The 15,042-nt window shown below is 32.7% G+C and overlaps 1 protein-coding gene across 1 annotated transcript; it reads left to right on the top strand.

Moving 5' to 3' along the window:
• Window positions 1–8,980: 8,980 nt before the first annotated feature.
• On the top strand, window positions 8,981–11,732 carry LOC133794233 ((3S,6E)-nerolidol synthase 1-like). The gene is made up of 7 exons (XM_062231449.1): window positions 8,981–9,111; window positions 9,254–9,572; window positions 9,665–10,049; window positions 10,209–10,427; window positions 10,550–10,691; window positions 10,816–11,064; window positions 11,422–11,732. The coding sequence occupies exons 1-7, from the start codon at window positions 9,040–9,042 to the stop codon at window positions 11,707–11,709; spliced, it is 1,674 nt and encodes a 557-aa protein (XP_062087433.1). The 5' UTR covers window positions 8,981–9,039; the 3' UTR covers window positions 11,710–11,732.
• Window positions 11,733–15,042: the final 3,310 nt, after the last annotated feature.

The raw sequence follows: 15,042 nt of genomic DNA, 5'->3' as shown, positions 1-15,042 counted from the left end.
TCGTAGTAAAATAAACTTGGGGGCAAATGTTTACCCAAAAATAGCTCCTGATGGCGTGGCAAGAATTCATTACACGTGGTTGACACGTGGCATCGTTAAAGTAAAGGGATGTTGTTCGCCTATCGACCAGATGTTTATTGCTTCATCAGATCTCGCTTTTAGATGCGACCTGTCTGGTCGCATGCTTCAATTTATTTCCTTTAAGATACGCAATCTTGTAATAACTACACTGATGATATTTTCTCTTTATAGCCTTGATACGCTGATATTAAGGATAATTAAGGCTCATTGACTCGTGTAACCCTCCTTGAGCCTATAAATATGAATGAGAGGGCTCAAGGGAAGGACTTTTGAACCTGGAATCTGAATACTTGGAGAGAGAGCATAGTGTGGTTATACACCCGAAAGTTGTAATTCTCCTAAGGCTTGTGAAACTCAAGAACCCTAGTTCTTTGATCACGACATTGGGATTCAACATCAAGTGGATGTAGGTTATTACCACACAGTTGGGACCGAACCATTATAAACTACTTGTGTCATTTTCTTCCCATTTGATTCTCTTATTAATTGTCTTTTCATTCTTTGTCGTTATTTTGACTCTGTGTCATTGGTCAAATCGATGGTCAACATATATTAATATATTTAAATATTATAAAATATCATTATAATATTAATATATAATACATAATCTTAATTTTTATTAAAAAATTATTATGTTTGAAAAATTATCATATTATATATATATATATATTTAAAAAATTATAAATAGTGTTGTGGTTCAATTTTCATTTAATATATTTATGTCATTTTTTTATATATGATATTATTTATTTATTTATTTAAAATTTATTTGAAAATACAAATTTAATAAATATAATTATATATATTTATGGCAACGAGACTTTGTTATTAATATACCGTCGGTTGCAAAAAAAAAAAGACATGATGGCTTGTAGAGTATCATAAAAACATTTGAAAAAGAAGGCCTTTGCTCAAGATAATGTTTGGAAGAGCACTATGATAGCTCAATTGAAGAACTCGTAGCCACATGAAAATAAACTCTGGTCCCACCACCAATTCTCTCATCATAGAATCATTGGTTTATTTGCTAAAGTTGTCTTCTTAAAGAAGAGCAGAATAAGTATGCAATAGATTTTAGTGGACTGTAATGATATTCTTCTCAATTCCCATATTTGGAACTTCACTAATGGACTGTAATGATATTCTTGTCAATTCCCATATTTGGAACTTCACTAATGTTTGTTTGACTTTGATATTTGTTGGTTTGTTGATCATTATGCAAGGAATATAGACAATATTTTCTAGTCTGAGAGATTATATAGACAAAGAATCTTCCTCCCCAGATATCAATCCAGAGAAGTATGGACATGGGTCTTGGGTTGTGCCCCAAGGCCCCAAAGGGTACCCATTTTTGTGGAAGAGGGAGGAGTTATACAGAGGCTCATTTGAACACTACACGCGCGCCGCTACCACTGTCCATCCGACTGAGCCGAGCAGAACTGGTTGGTGTGGTGTGCACCTTATTTTTTTGGAGAAAATTTATTTATTATTATCTTCTGCCCACTTCTTCGATATAGTGCGATGGATTTCATGAGGTAAAATACATCTCATTTTCACACCAGAAAAAAAAAATTGGTTTTTATTTTTCATGATTGATTCCAAGCAATAGTTTTTAGGGTGTTGTATTCGACGGTTCTCTACAGTGCAGTGGGGGTCCAATACAGTGTTCTACTAGGTTGTTTTATCCTAGGGACGACGGGGATGATAGTCTGCTTGCACAATTCTGGGCATTGTCGTAAACGTCTTAACACTACAAAAAATATGAGACTTTTGTCAACGCGATTTTGCGCCAGCAAAAGTCACGTTTTGCACCGACAAAAGCCATTCGGGCTTTCCTGATGCGCTTTTCCGCCGACGAAACGTGACGGCGAACATCTGTCGATAATGGCACTTTTTCTTACGCGAAACGTACTGAGCCGGTAAAGGTATCTTTTATCGACACAAAACTGCACCGGAAAAATAGGGATGCGCTAACAAAAAAAAATGCCGCGGAATTGTGAAAAACACTTTTAGCGGCGCAAAATTGTGTCGGCAAGTATTGCTTTTAGTGACGCAACATTGTGCCGGCAAAGGTGGATATCTTTGGTGACACTATTTTGCGCCGGTAATCGTAGGTTTTTTAGTGGCGCGTTTTTGTGACGGTAAAGGTAGAGACTTTTGCCAACGTAATTTTGAGCCAGTAAAAGTATTTTTTTAAATAATATTACTAATTTTATTTTCAATAAATTAATATTAATTAATAAAATTTGATTTTAATATATTAATAATTATTTAATTTTTTCGTAATATTATTTAATTAGAAATAAAATAAAAGTTAAGATTTTATAAATAAATAAAAATTATTTTATAACTATTAATATTTATTGTCTCTACTAAACATGAAAAAGTTTAGTAAAATGAATCTCTAATTAATTAAACTTTAAATAAATAAAAAAAGTTCTACAAATGTTTACTGTCCTCCTCATCATCACCACCCTTGTGACCATCATCGTCACCTGGACCATCGTCTTCGTCCAGATCCTCTTCTGGTAAGTCGACGGTAAAACCAGAAGTTAATACACCAACTTGCTTCAACAAAGCAGTGAGCAGTGCCTCTTGACGTCGTTGACGACTCTCAAATTTAGTCGTATATTTCTTTAGGTTCTGATTTTCCTGTAAAATGGTGTCCACTTCAGGTGGCAATTGCCCGAACATTTGAGAAGTTAATGAAGAAGTTGTCATCTTTACGCCAATTGCCCTCAACCTAGGCAACCCCCCAAACCCTTTCTTATAATGAGAGCGGGGCCCAAGGACATCCGTGACAATGTCTATATCAGGCGGGAACTGACTGTCAACATTATCGCCGACACAAAAAATAGCAGATGATATAGAGGTCGTACTCTACAATGCTCGGTGCTTGGTCATCTCAGTTTGCACAATAAAAAACATATATCACATTCCAATATAACATTATTTGAAAGCCTAACTTAGAAGTTTTTAATATAACAATATATAAAGTATAACTTTATTATCTATTTGTCAACATCCTATTATTAATGATTGCAAACCAGTGATTAGAAAAGAATGTAATTAATTTTGTTTCTGTATCAGGGAGCAAATGGGCTAAAGTTAATTTGGTCATGAAAATTCATATCTGAATAGGTAAAAGTGTCTCCGTCAAGCATAGCATCGACTAACAATTCCAGCAAACCATCAAATCAAAGGTTGATGCACTCGTTAATAACTTTCAAATGCATCAGCTTCACCAAGAAGTTCAACGTGGAATACTTTTTGCAACTCGGGAACAGTTCACTTGACATCTCCTTGAATAAATTGTCATACTTGTCGCGATGTTGAGCATCATCTTGGGGAGGATCATTATAGTTTCCAGCAGGAGTGTCATCTTCAGCGTAAACATCCTCCAGGATATTCGCTACCTCATCTCTATTCCGATCTCGTACCACATATGTTGGCGGCGGCAATGCCACTCCATGGTAATGCCACACTTTGTAGGACTGTATGATGTCATTGTTGAATAAATGCATCAAAATTGCATTTATAGGCTGGAACTTAATATTCCCACATTTCTTGCACAGACAATAAGTCAAATCCTGATCATGCACCACATTTTGAGCGACCTCAATGAACCCCTTAACACCATTTCTATACTCCAGAGACCAACGATTCCTAGCACTCATCCAGCTTTTGTTGCTCGCCATCTTCAACTTCATTATTAAGAGAACAAATTATCACTAAGTGATAATAATAATATCATATCTTTTGAAAAAATAAATATTTATGATATATTACGATCTCTTATTTTCAAAACAACAAATTATGATGTATTATGTAAGAATCGTTCAATTATGTCTTATGCAATTATATTTTTTCGTAAATCATTTAATTAATTGTTGGTTTTATTTATTCATTCATTAATTAAAATATAATTTTTAATTTATTTAATTATATATTAATTGCACTTTGTGATTATTTTTAATTATTCCTCAAATGTATTTAATTCTTTACTTAATTATTATTTAATAAAAATTTTATTATATTTGTATTTTACTTAATTATATTTGAATTAATTAATTGTTTTTTCAACATTACTTAATTGTGAATCTTCAGATGAGAACGGTACTGACTTCTCGCTCTTAGACAGTTTAACCATCCCCTGTCATTTATTTGACGGGGACGGCAACTTTAAATATACGTCTAATTTAAATTCAGACTTCTTCAAGGCAGTGAGTGAGTGTAGCAATAGTACAATAAATAATGTAGCGGCCAATAGTTGTAGCTCGGGTATTTTACTTGTAATTTCTTTGATCTTATTTCCTTGATTTAGTAAGAATCTTCATCTATATTGCCTGACCGTTCGCTTCTATTTTGCAGTCATGTCAGCTGAAGATATGTTCGAATTGTAAAGCGAACCTGAACCCGCTGACCCTCCGAGCAAGAAAAAGGGGAGCAGGCAAAACCGCGGAGAGAGCAGCAGCAACCCTCCGACAAAAAAGACTCGGACCGCAGATCCTCCAACACCAGCTCCTTCCAAGGAAACAACACCTCCTCCAACTCCCATCGACCAAACATCTCCGCCAGCCCCTGTCGACCAGACACATCCTCTAGTGCATGTTAACCAACCTCCTCCAGCCCCTACTGACCAGACACCTCCTGATCAGACAGGAGAAGCTTTCACAAACATTGTGCTTAGTTCAGCCAAAGATAGGCTGACTAAGTTATTGAGGCACCGACACAGCCGAGAGGCCATCATTGGTACCGACTCCATGGAGGTCGACCAGATCATTAACCGTGCGCTGAACGAAGTACTCAGCGTAAGTTTCCATTTCCTGCTGAGCTTTATTTGTTTATCTTGTCATTTTATTTCTACTAATAGTTTTACCTTCTTGCTGATCGCAGGGAGTTCTAACCATGAGCCCTAGTTGGCACCGCTCAAGAGCCCTAGCTGCTCAATATGAGAAGAGACTTGGCGAGCAGCTTAAGGCGTCCGAGGACAGACACTCTGAGGAGCTTAAAGCGTCTGAGGCCAAACACAATGAGGAGCTTAAGATGGCTGAGGCAAAATACACCGAGCAGCTCGAGGCAGCCGAGAAGAAAAATGCTTAGCTGCTCGAACAGAAGGCTAAGTTGGCAGAAGAGCTGAAACAGCACCAGGCTACTTTGATCAAAGCCATCGAAACTAAAGAGAAGTACAAGGAGGCTTCTTTGATTAATTTTAAGGAAGCCTCTAAGCTTCAAGATGATCTGGTCATCAGCAGAAAGGAGACTAAGAGGTTGGAGGAACGCATCAAAGAGCTTGAGGAGACCAATGCCAGTAACCTAGAGAGGTACAAGGGGGCCACTTTCAGATGATTTTATACGTTAACTAGAAGCATAACCACGAGGCGGACTTCAGCTATCTCTCAGAGCGTATGAGGCAGACTGAGATAAACAGGTGGCTGGCTCGCCTTGAAGAGGAAGAGCAAGCGAGAGTTCCAGCATCCCCCGAAATCTCGTTGGCTACGGGCATCAATGGCGTAGATGAGGAAATTGAGGCCTCCGTCGACAAGCAAACTCCTCAAGATCCTCCTGCTTCATAATTTTTTTATTTAACTTTTTGGGGCACATGGACCTCGGTTCGTAGTGTCAAGACAATATAACCTTTGCTACACAGTCAGCTTTTTCTTTTAAACAGAGAATTACATCCGAGCAGTAACTGCTCGCTGTGTAAAACAATTTACTTTTAATATTTAGATATTATAATACTTGCAATATATTCCAACATCATGTTTGCATGACCGAACTTAGCATAGTACTTTGGTTTGATTTAACAAAATTTTGAAAAATACTCTATGTTGACCACGATTTTGGCCAACGACGAGTAGACGTCAAAATGGCAATAAGCCTTTAATAGAAAAATACGACACCAATAATTTTATGGTGGTTCAGCCCCAATTTATTGGTAATAGCCTAATCCACTTAGAGTTGTGATATATTTAGCCTACACTTAAGATCAGATGAACTTGAGCCAACTAAGTTTCTTAAATGTAAGTAGAAAAATACAGAGTTTCTCTCTAGAGAATACAAGCTTTATCTCTTTGAGCTCTCAGAAAATGCCCCAAGAATGCCCCAAGTAACAATCCCAAAGTCTCAAAACTAGAGAGTTTTTCTCAGTCTAAAAAGATCAGATCCCCCCTCTATGATGCCATGAGCCATTTATTTATAGGCTCATGGATCGTACATCAGATATATCCCTTTGACCGGGTCCTTCGTTCTTCCAAAAGACTTCAATTAATAAAATATAAATAAATTTAAATTACATTAATATTGCTATTATTCCAGGATATCTGAAAGATTCCCGTGGCAGTTGAGAATGATTCGGGTTGAAGCTGTTACTGAGGTTTTACTGAAGAGTCATTAGACGGTAACTTCTGCGATTCTGATCCGTGGACCAACCAAATCAATCCCTGAAGTGACTGATCGGCCAAGACAACTCACTAATCAACATAGGCAAGCACCTCTCATTGGTATAGGCAAAGCACTCCTCTAGCACGCCTCTGGTCTAGCATTACACATCTCTGGTTTAGCATGACACATCTCTGGTCTAGCAAAAAACTTTACTGGTCGGGCAAAACAAATGACTGGTCAGCCAAAATACTCCACTGGTCGGCTAGAACATTTTACTGGTCAGTCAAAAATCTTTACCGGTCGGACTAAAATTCTACCTGGTCGGTCAAATCACTTCCAAACCAGATAAATAATTTTCATGACCAGTAATATCACAACTCCGAAGAGCCAATACATTTATTGACTATTAATTTTCCATTTACTGACCATGCATTGCCACTTGTCACTTCTGAGTTTTAGACTCATTTATCTATGTGTTTTTCAAGTAAAGTATTAGGTGTTTGTTATGTTTTGTTCTATTTTACGTTTGTTTTTGTATGTTTTCAGGTATCAAAGGGCTTAGGTGACTTTGTTAGAGAATATATATTAATACTTCAATGGAAATATGGAAAAACCAAATACAACTCTATGCAAAAATACAATGGACAAGATAATATTGATTAAATAAACATTACAACTCAATTGCTCAAAATACAAGTAAATAGAAATAAGATGTAGAGGAAGAAGATTACAAGCTCAATACTATAATAATACAAATAAATAAGAAGAACAAGAGGAACAAAAGAATGAAAACACAAACAAACTCTCACACAACCAAAGTGTAGAGTAGTGGGGATCACCAACTTGAACAAGGTTCAAGACCTTTGTCCAAAAGCTTATTTCCTCCTATTCTCTAAGCACTAAGGGATCTCTCTAGGAAATAGCTTTCATGAATTATCAAGCCTTTTGGTGTATTTTTCAGCCAAGTGCTTTGTGGATGGAAAATGGTGTGTCATACAAGTGAACATTAGGCTCCTATTTATAGAGTATGAGATACCATTTGGATTTCAAATTCCACCAACCCCCATGGCTGTTACCAATGTTTAATTTGATTAATATGGAATTAAAATTGAGATTTGTGAGTTATTTGGGTTTTTAGAACCGTTCAACACATTTGGAAAAAAATGAAAATTTTGCTTGAAATGCACCTGTGGCCGCAGCCAGGGACATCAGTGGCCACGGCCATTGCTTTCTGTCCCCCAGGCTGCGGCCACAGTCCATTTTCAGCACTTGAAAATGTGCTGTTTTTCCAAACGGTTCCAAACCCTCCCAAATGATTTTGTAACTCCCAAAACACATTATTGGGGTTAAAATCATATCTCCAACAGCCATATTTCACAATGGCTGTATGAAATCCAATCTCAAATGTGTAACATATAATATACACATTATTGGGTAATATTTGGGAGTTACAAATTTGTAACTGATTTTGTAACTCCAAAATATGTCACATTTGGGCACACACATGTATCCAATTTTGTGACTCTCAATAATATGTTACAAGGTGTGACAAATCACATTTGTGTGACAAATCACATTTTGTCACATTATTTAATCTAATATTATATTATATGAAATAATATAACATTCCCCCACTAGATTAAATAATCACTTTTTGTAACACTTATTTAATCAATCAAACATTATATTAAAATATAATATTCCCCCACTTGATTAAATAATCACTCTCTATAGAAACCTTTGCATTGGTGCATAAAGTAAAATATCTTTCGACTTGAATTTTACCTTAGTGTAATTATCAAAAGTAGATCGGAGTGCAAAATCACTTAAAAAAATATCATTTTCACCAATTTCTCATAAATATATAAAGTTCAATTCATAAATCTTCAATAGCACATTTGATCTTTTATTATATTAGAAGCCTAAAAATATTTTTTTTAATGAAGAAAAAAGTATACGCTAATTAACTCTATTCTTTTAGGGGTAAAATCTAACAATTTTTTTAAATGGTGATAATATATACTTTTACAATAATTAAGATACTAATATATCAAACTAACTAAAAAAACATCTAAGAAACTAAGATCATATCAAAGAAATGATATTTCTTAATTAAAAATGTCAAAAGACTTGAATCCCAACAAATTATTATTATTAATTATATGAATAATATTTTTCTTAGCTGAATATATGAATAATAATGTTTAAATGATTAAAGGTGTACTTCGAGAAAAAAGAAGTGATGACACTAAACACTTAAGTGAGTGTACTCTCCCACCTCTCTCATCATACAAACATAATAGCATATAAATACAAAATAACAAGGATTAAATTAGAAACGACGGATAATTAATGAAACTTATTCACATTAATTTGAATATATATGTGTGTGGGTCACACACATGATGAGGATGATTTTTTGTCTCTGCAAACGGGTGCGGAGGACTAACGAGAAACACATGTATTGTAATATTTTATATATAAACAGCACTATGTGTATGATATAACTTCAATTATATTATCGTCTATCTCATTATATCTTCTCTCTCTAGTATTATTAAACTTCGTGTCCTCATGGCTTCTGAAAAAACCCAAACTAGCGAAATAACTCCCTCTAAGCAACCCTATAGATTACAAAGTTTCACAGTTGAGTTTTGCACATATATTGCCATACTACTACGTATTCATGTTTTTCGCCGAATCATATATATATATATAAATATATATATATATATCTGATCATTAATTATATATGTTATTTATTAACTCTTTCCCTTAATTATTTCAGGACAAGTTTTACATGGAATATGCACGCAATATACAAGAGATCAAGAACGTAATGAACAATATTATTTTAGCTGATTATGATCATCAACACTCCATAGAAGGTTTGAACTTGGTCAACGCTGTGCTAAGACTCGGCATTGACTACCACTTCCAAGATGAGATTAACGCTATCCTTGAAAGGGAACATCTAAATTTCAGTAGTGGTGATGACGATGTTGTTAACCATGGCTTTTACAATAATAATAATGTTCAAGACTACCTCTACGACGTTTTTCTTCGTTTTCGATTACTGAGACAAGGAGGCTATGACGTCTCTACAGGTACTATATATATACATATTTTACTATAAATAATACATGTGTAAAACCTTATACCAATCTACTAACCAATTAAATTATTGCTGTGCATACAGATGTGTTTAACGAGCTGAAGGACAAAAGGGGAAATTTCAATCCTTCAGTGGCTGAAGACAGAGAGGGACTAAGAGAGTTGTTTGAAGCCTCCCAAGTAAGAATAGAAGGAGAACACGTGCTAGAGGAAGCTGAGGTCTTCAGTGGCCAGCACCTAAAAGAATGGGCAAATCTTAATGATCATACGAGTGAAGCTCGGACTATTCAAGTAACGTTAGAGCAGCCATGTCATAAAACCTTGGCCAGGATTACTGCTCCAAACTTTTTGGAGAGTTTATTCCCGGCCACCAGACACCAAGGCTGGATGACCCTTTTACAGAAACTGGCCACAACAGACTTCAAAATAGTTCAGTCCATTCACCGAATGGAAATTGTTCAAGTTTCCAAGTAATTAAGTTTTGTTGTGTTTCGATATTTTCAATAATTTTAATCATACATGGTACCAAATTGAATTTCTTGTGTTTAGTCATGAGGCTTTTCAACTATAGTGAACTGAGAAAAAAGGTTTTTTTTTTTTCAAATATTTATGATTGCATTGTTCAACAGATGGTGGAAAGAGCTTGGATTGGCTAAGGAGTTGAAATTTGCAAGAGACCAACCATTAAAATGGTACCTCTGGACAGTGGCAAGTCTAGCAGATCCAAACTTGTCTGAGGAGAGGATTGAACTTACGAAACCCATTTCTCTTGTCTACATAATAGATGATATTTTTGATGTTCATGGGACACTAGACGAACTCACACTTTTCACAAACGCAGTTAATAAGTACGTACAGACACATCACAATTTGTTTTTCTTGAATTAGTTAACATATATATACCATAATAAATTAAAGCATAAAAAAGTGTGTGTATTATAAAACTTGAATCTGTTGATCGCTTTTGCAGTTGGGATATAACCGCTAATAAAGAGCAGCTACCAGACTACTTGAAAATATGTTTCAAGGCACTTGATGGTATAACCAACGAAATTAGCCACGTGGTGTACAGAAAACATGGATGGAATCCCATTGACTCCTTAAGAAAATCGGTATAGACAAATCAGATTTACAATTAATTTGCCAATGAAATAAACATGCATATTAAACAGATTTGTAGTATTGACGTACGTGTAATATATATGCTTATATTGTTTTTTTGTTACTGTTCAAAAGTGGGGAAAACTATGCAATGCGTTCTTATTAGAAGCACAGTGGTTTGCTTCTGGGAAGTTACCAAATGAAGAGGAGTATTTGAAGAACGCGATTGTGAGTTCAGGGGTCCATGTGGTGCTTGTTCATATGTTCTTTCTCTTGGGTCAAGGTATATCCATGGAAGCTGTAAACTTACTCGACGACATTCCAGGCCTTGTGTCTTCTACAGCCGCAATCCTTCGTCTTTGGGATGACTTGGGAAGTGCCAAGGTAACCTCATCATTGATTAGCAGATATATTAAACCGCAATCAACGGATACAATACAATAATAGCAATTAGAAAACACCAATAGTAATCACCCGTCAAACTTTATAATACGAGCAATGTTATATATAAGACACTCAACACCTGGCTGCATATTGCTATATTGATGCGATTTAGTATCGGGTTGCAATATGCCACGTGCTAAGGTACGTTTAGCATTTCATCATCAAGTAAAAAATTTATTCACACAAGAGAATAACATTAGAAAGTTAATTGTTAGATTAATTATTTGGTACGTATTCATCATATTTTTGTATAGTGAAATGATGAGATGTTACCTAACCAATAACCAATAAGCGCAGGATGAGAATCAAAATGGGCATGATGGGTCCTACGTTGAATGCTACATGAAAAAACACCAAGGTTGTTTGGTGGAAGAAGCAAGAGACCATGTGATCAGTATGATTAAAAATGAGTGGGAACGCCTCAATAAGGAGTGTTTCTCTTCAAAGCACTTTCCAATGTGCTTTAAAAAGGGTTGTCTTAATGCTGCTCGGATGGTTCCAATAATGTATCACTATGATGATAATCATCGCCTTCCAGACCTCGAGGACTATATCAAATCACTTCTCTCTGAAACAATTAAATAGATTATTAGTTAAAAAAAAAAACATGCTTTTTTAAAAGAATTAGAGTGTGGTTGTTGTAATTATGACTTTATATCCGTTCAAAGAATAGCTAAAGCCGTTGTTACATTCATGAGCTGTTTATTATGTACCTAAATATCAACTCGTATGTGTATGTTTTGCTACTTTATTATAAGATTAAGAAAGCTATTGTGTGAGACATATCCACTAAATTTTTTTCTATCTTCCCATTTTCTTAATTAATTAATTATAAAAATTTCCACAACTATAACTCGACATCTATATTCTCATATAACATTAAAGTGTTATGAAATTTTTATATATTGGACTCTTCAAATGCACATGACTCATCCAACAAAAATCCTAAAAAGTTGATTTGTGTAATAGGGTAAACATAATTTAAATAGTAAAGATTATATATATATATAAATATATATATATATATTCTTAACCTAAATTAAATATTTTTCATAAACTTTATTAATATATAAAAAAAAAATTTAAAAATGCTTCGACTCTCTTTTTCTTTTGTAAACAAAAATCCTCGTTAAAATTTAACACGGTCTTATATATCATATTTTGTAGAGGTCTCTTAGAAAATTGACTTATTTTTAAAATTATTTTACACTCTCGTATAATTTTTATAATTTTTTGCAAATTGACTTCTGACACATTTCAGACGAAATTTTTCAGACAATTGATCGAAAAATTCAGACAGAGATTATTTTACAAAAAAAAATATTTAAAAAGAAGTCATTTTCACATTCAATCATTTAGGAAATATATTATGAAAAAAAAAAAAAACCTTACTTTAGTTTGAGAAGAACTAAAGTGTGTTAGATTAAATTATTATATATATATATATATTTGCTGGAATAGATTAAATTGTACAGAGATATCTGTATATATATATATATATGTACTGTGTGCAAATTAATAAATGAATTACATTGTAAGCTTCAACAAACAAAAGAATGGTTGGTCTAACTCTGATCCCTTATTTGTTTTTCAATGTGCTGCTATCATATGTAGTGCGGCAAACTCTGATCCACATATATCTATTAGATCGATGTGGGGTGTCTGGGTGAGCTCGGTTGGTCTTGATTGACTCTTTTCTACTCATTAGATCGAAATGGCCGGTTCTGATCATTCTTTTTTGTTTTTTTGAACAGACACGTTTCCAAACATAACGTCAGTACATACCGTGACACAATGATAGTGATGTGCAAAATATTGGCCAATTCAGATTAATATTATCATCAGTTTTTGGCGAAATATGTGATATAAAAGAACAAACGAAATATAAGGAGCACCTCATATTTTTACAAGATATAGTTTTTATGATACGTATTTTCAGAATTAGTTTAATGATATTTTAACTTTTCCAATCTCAAGTGCATTTTTAATCATTTTTCTTTATATTTTGGAGCTATATATTTCTATTTTACATTATATATATATATATAAATATATCTCTTCTATATAATAAGTGTGTAGATAACGGAAATTCTTGGTTTTAACGGTTTTTTATTTTTTTTTAAAGTTAACTTTAACGGAATATTCTTATATTTAACAGAATATTCTTATATTTAATGGTAGTTTGTAAATACTTAAACTTAAATAAAATAAATAAAAAATTAAAATAGGATATTTTTGAAATATTATACCATAATAATTATTTTAAAATAATAAATAATTAAACAAATTAAAATATGATATTTTTGAGATATTTTACAATGATAATTATTTAAAAATAATAAGATCATATGTTTTATAACTTAAATATAATTTAATTAAACTTAAACCCACTTATTAGAATAAGATCATATTAAATATATAATATAATCTGCTCTGAATTAGCAACAATTTGTTTTTTTTTTTAAAAAGTAGCAAGAAACTTAAATTTAAATTACACGCATAATATTTAATATTACAGTAAACATATAATATATGATTTATTCTTGTTCTTCCCAAATTCAAAAACTAGAACAAATATAAACTTAAACAAAAATAAATAAATTATTTAATTAAAATATGATATTTATTTAAAATTTATATGACATTGATATAAATTTAATAAAAATAATTAATAAATTTTATAAATAAAACTAAACAAACATGCATATTGCACGTTGCTTTGTATCTAGTATATATATATATATGTGTGTTCTTAATGATGAGATGCTTTGCTCCAAATTATTCAACAGGCAACTTTCTGTTTGTTTGTTAATTTGTTTTATCCAAACACAATTTTCCACAAAAATTTAACCATAAAAAATAAAAAGTTATTTTAGCTTATGCATGTCTCAAACCAGGGAAAACGTGTTGCATTTTAGCAAGAGACATTTCATCGAATGAATTGCTGAGATATATAATTGTACACCATTTTAATCACCTACTCTTAAAAATTTCAAAATACCCAACTTAATTAATTTCAAATCTTACCTAAATAATAGATTATAGGCATATTTTGGGTTTTTTTTTTAAAAAAAAAATTAACCTAGATGGCTTCGAGATAAATCGACTAAAAATTAAATATATAAATAATTATTCTATTTCTTCTTTCTTTTCGAATGACCAACCTCATTAATACGAAATAGCAATTACAAAAGTCAAGATATATGAAGAAAAACTTAAGTCATTAACCATCTTAAGTAAATATATGTTAAACACATGTATTAATAATATAATTGATTAGACACCAATTAAGAGCACAACATATATGTCTCACTACTTAGCCTAGTCTGGAACTTTCCTCAATTGTCTTTGAACTTGTTAAAAATACCTGATATAAGACAAAATGGTCAATTAATGCTTAAATCATCTCTAATGTAAGATGTAAATTTTGTGTCAAATTTAACATAAAAAATGAGTCAATATTATATTTGGTTCAATATTTACAATTGTACTTCAATGTACAAGATGCAAATTTATTAAAAAAAGTCAACAATTCATTTAATATTTATTGATAATATACAAAAAGTAAACATTTTCTCATTTTTTATTGTAAAAAAAAAGTAGTTATTAATTGTTAATTAATAAAATTAGTGGCAATATAGTAAATAAAAAATAAATAAATTGTTGTGCTAAATTTGGCTCATGCTTTATTTTGTGCCAAATTTGACATAACTTTCAGCACGTGTCAAATTTGTCACACATTTTAGAATAATATTGGAGTGATAATTTTGTTAAAATGTACTAAATATAACAGTGCACTATCTTTTTGTCATTCCATTAGAGATGCTCTAGATCAAAAAAATATATATTCTACTTATGGGGCAATTAAGAATAGCATTTCAATTGATTTTTTTAGTTAAAAAATTAATAATAAAATAA

This window comes from Humulus lupulus, chromosome 8, assembly GCF_963169125.1.
Source record: "Humulus lupulus chromosome 8, drHumLupu1.1, whole genome shotgun sequence".
NCBI lineage: Eukaryota > Viridiplantae > Streptophyta > Magnoliopsida > Rosales > Cannabaceae > Humulus > Humulus lupulus.
The sequence above is the reverse complement of the archived record's forward strand: the minus strand, read 5'-3'. Positions and strand labels throughout refer to the sequence as shown.

What these genes read in the sequence shown, in the direction of transcription:
- LOC133794233 (XM_062231449.1), top strand. Translation starts at nt 9,040, where the DNA reads ATGGCTTCTGAAAAAACCCAAACTAGCGAAATAACTCCCTCTAAGCAA. An exon ending in AGGCTATGACGTCTCTACAG is followed by an intron (nt 9,573 to 9,664) that starts GTACTATATATA and finishes CTGTGCATACAG; the next exon opens with ATGTGTTTAACGAGCTGAAG. An exon ending in GAAATTGTTCAAGTTTCCAA is followed by an intron (nt 10,050 to 10,208) that starts GTAATTAAGTTT and finishes ATTGTTCAACAG; the next exon opens with ATGGTGGAAAGAGCTTGGAT.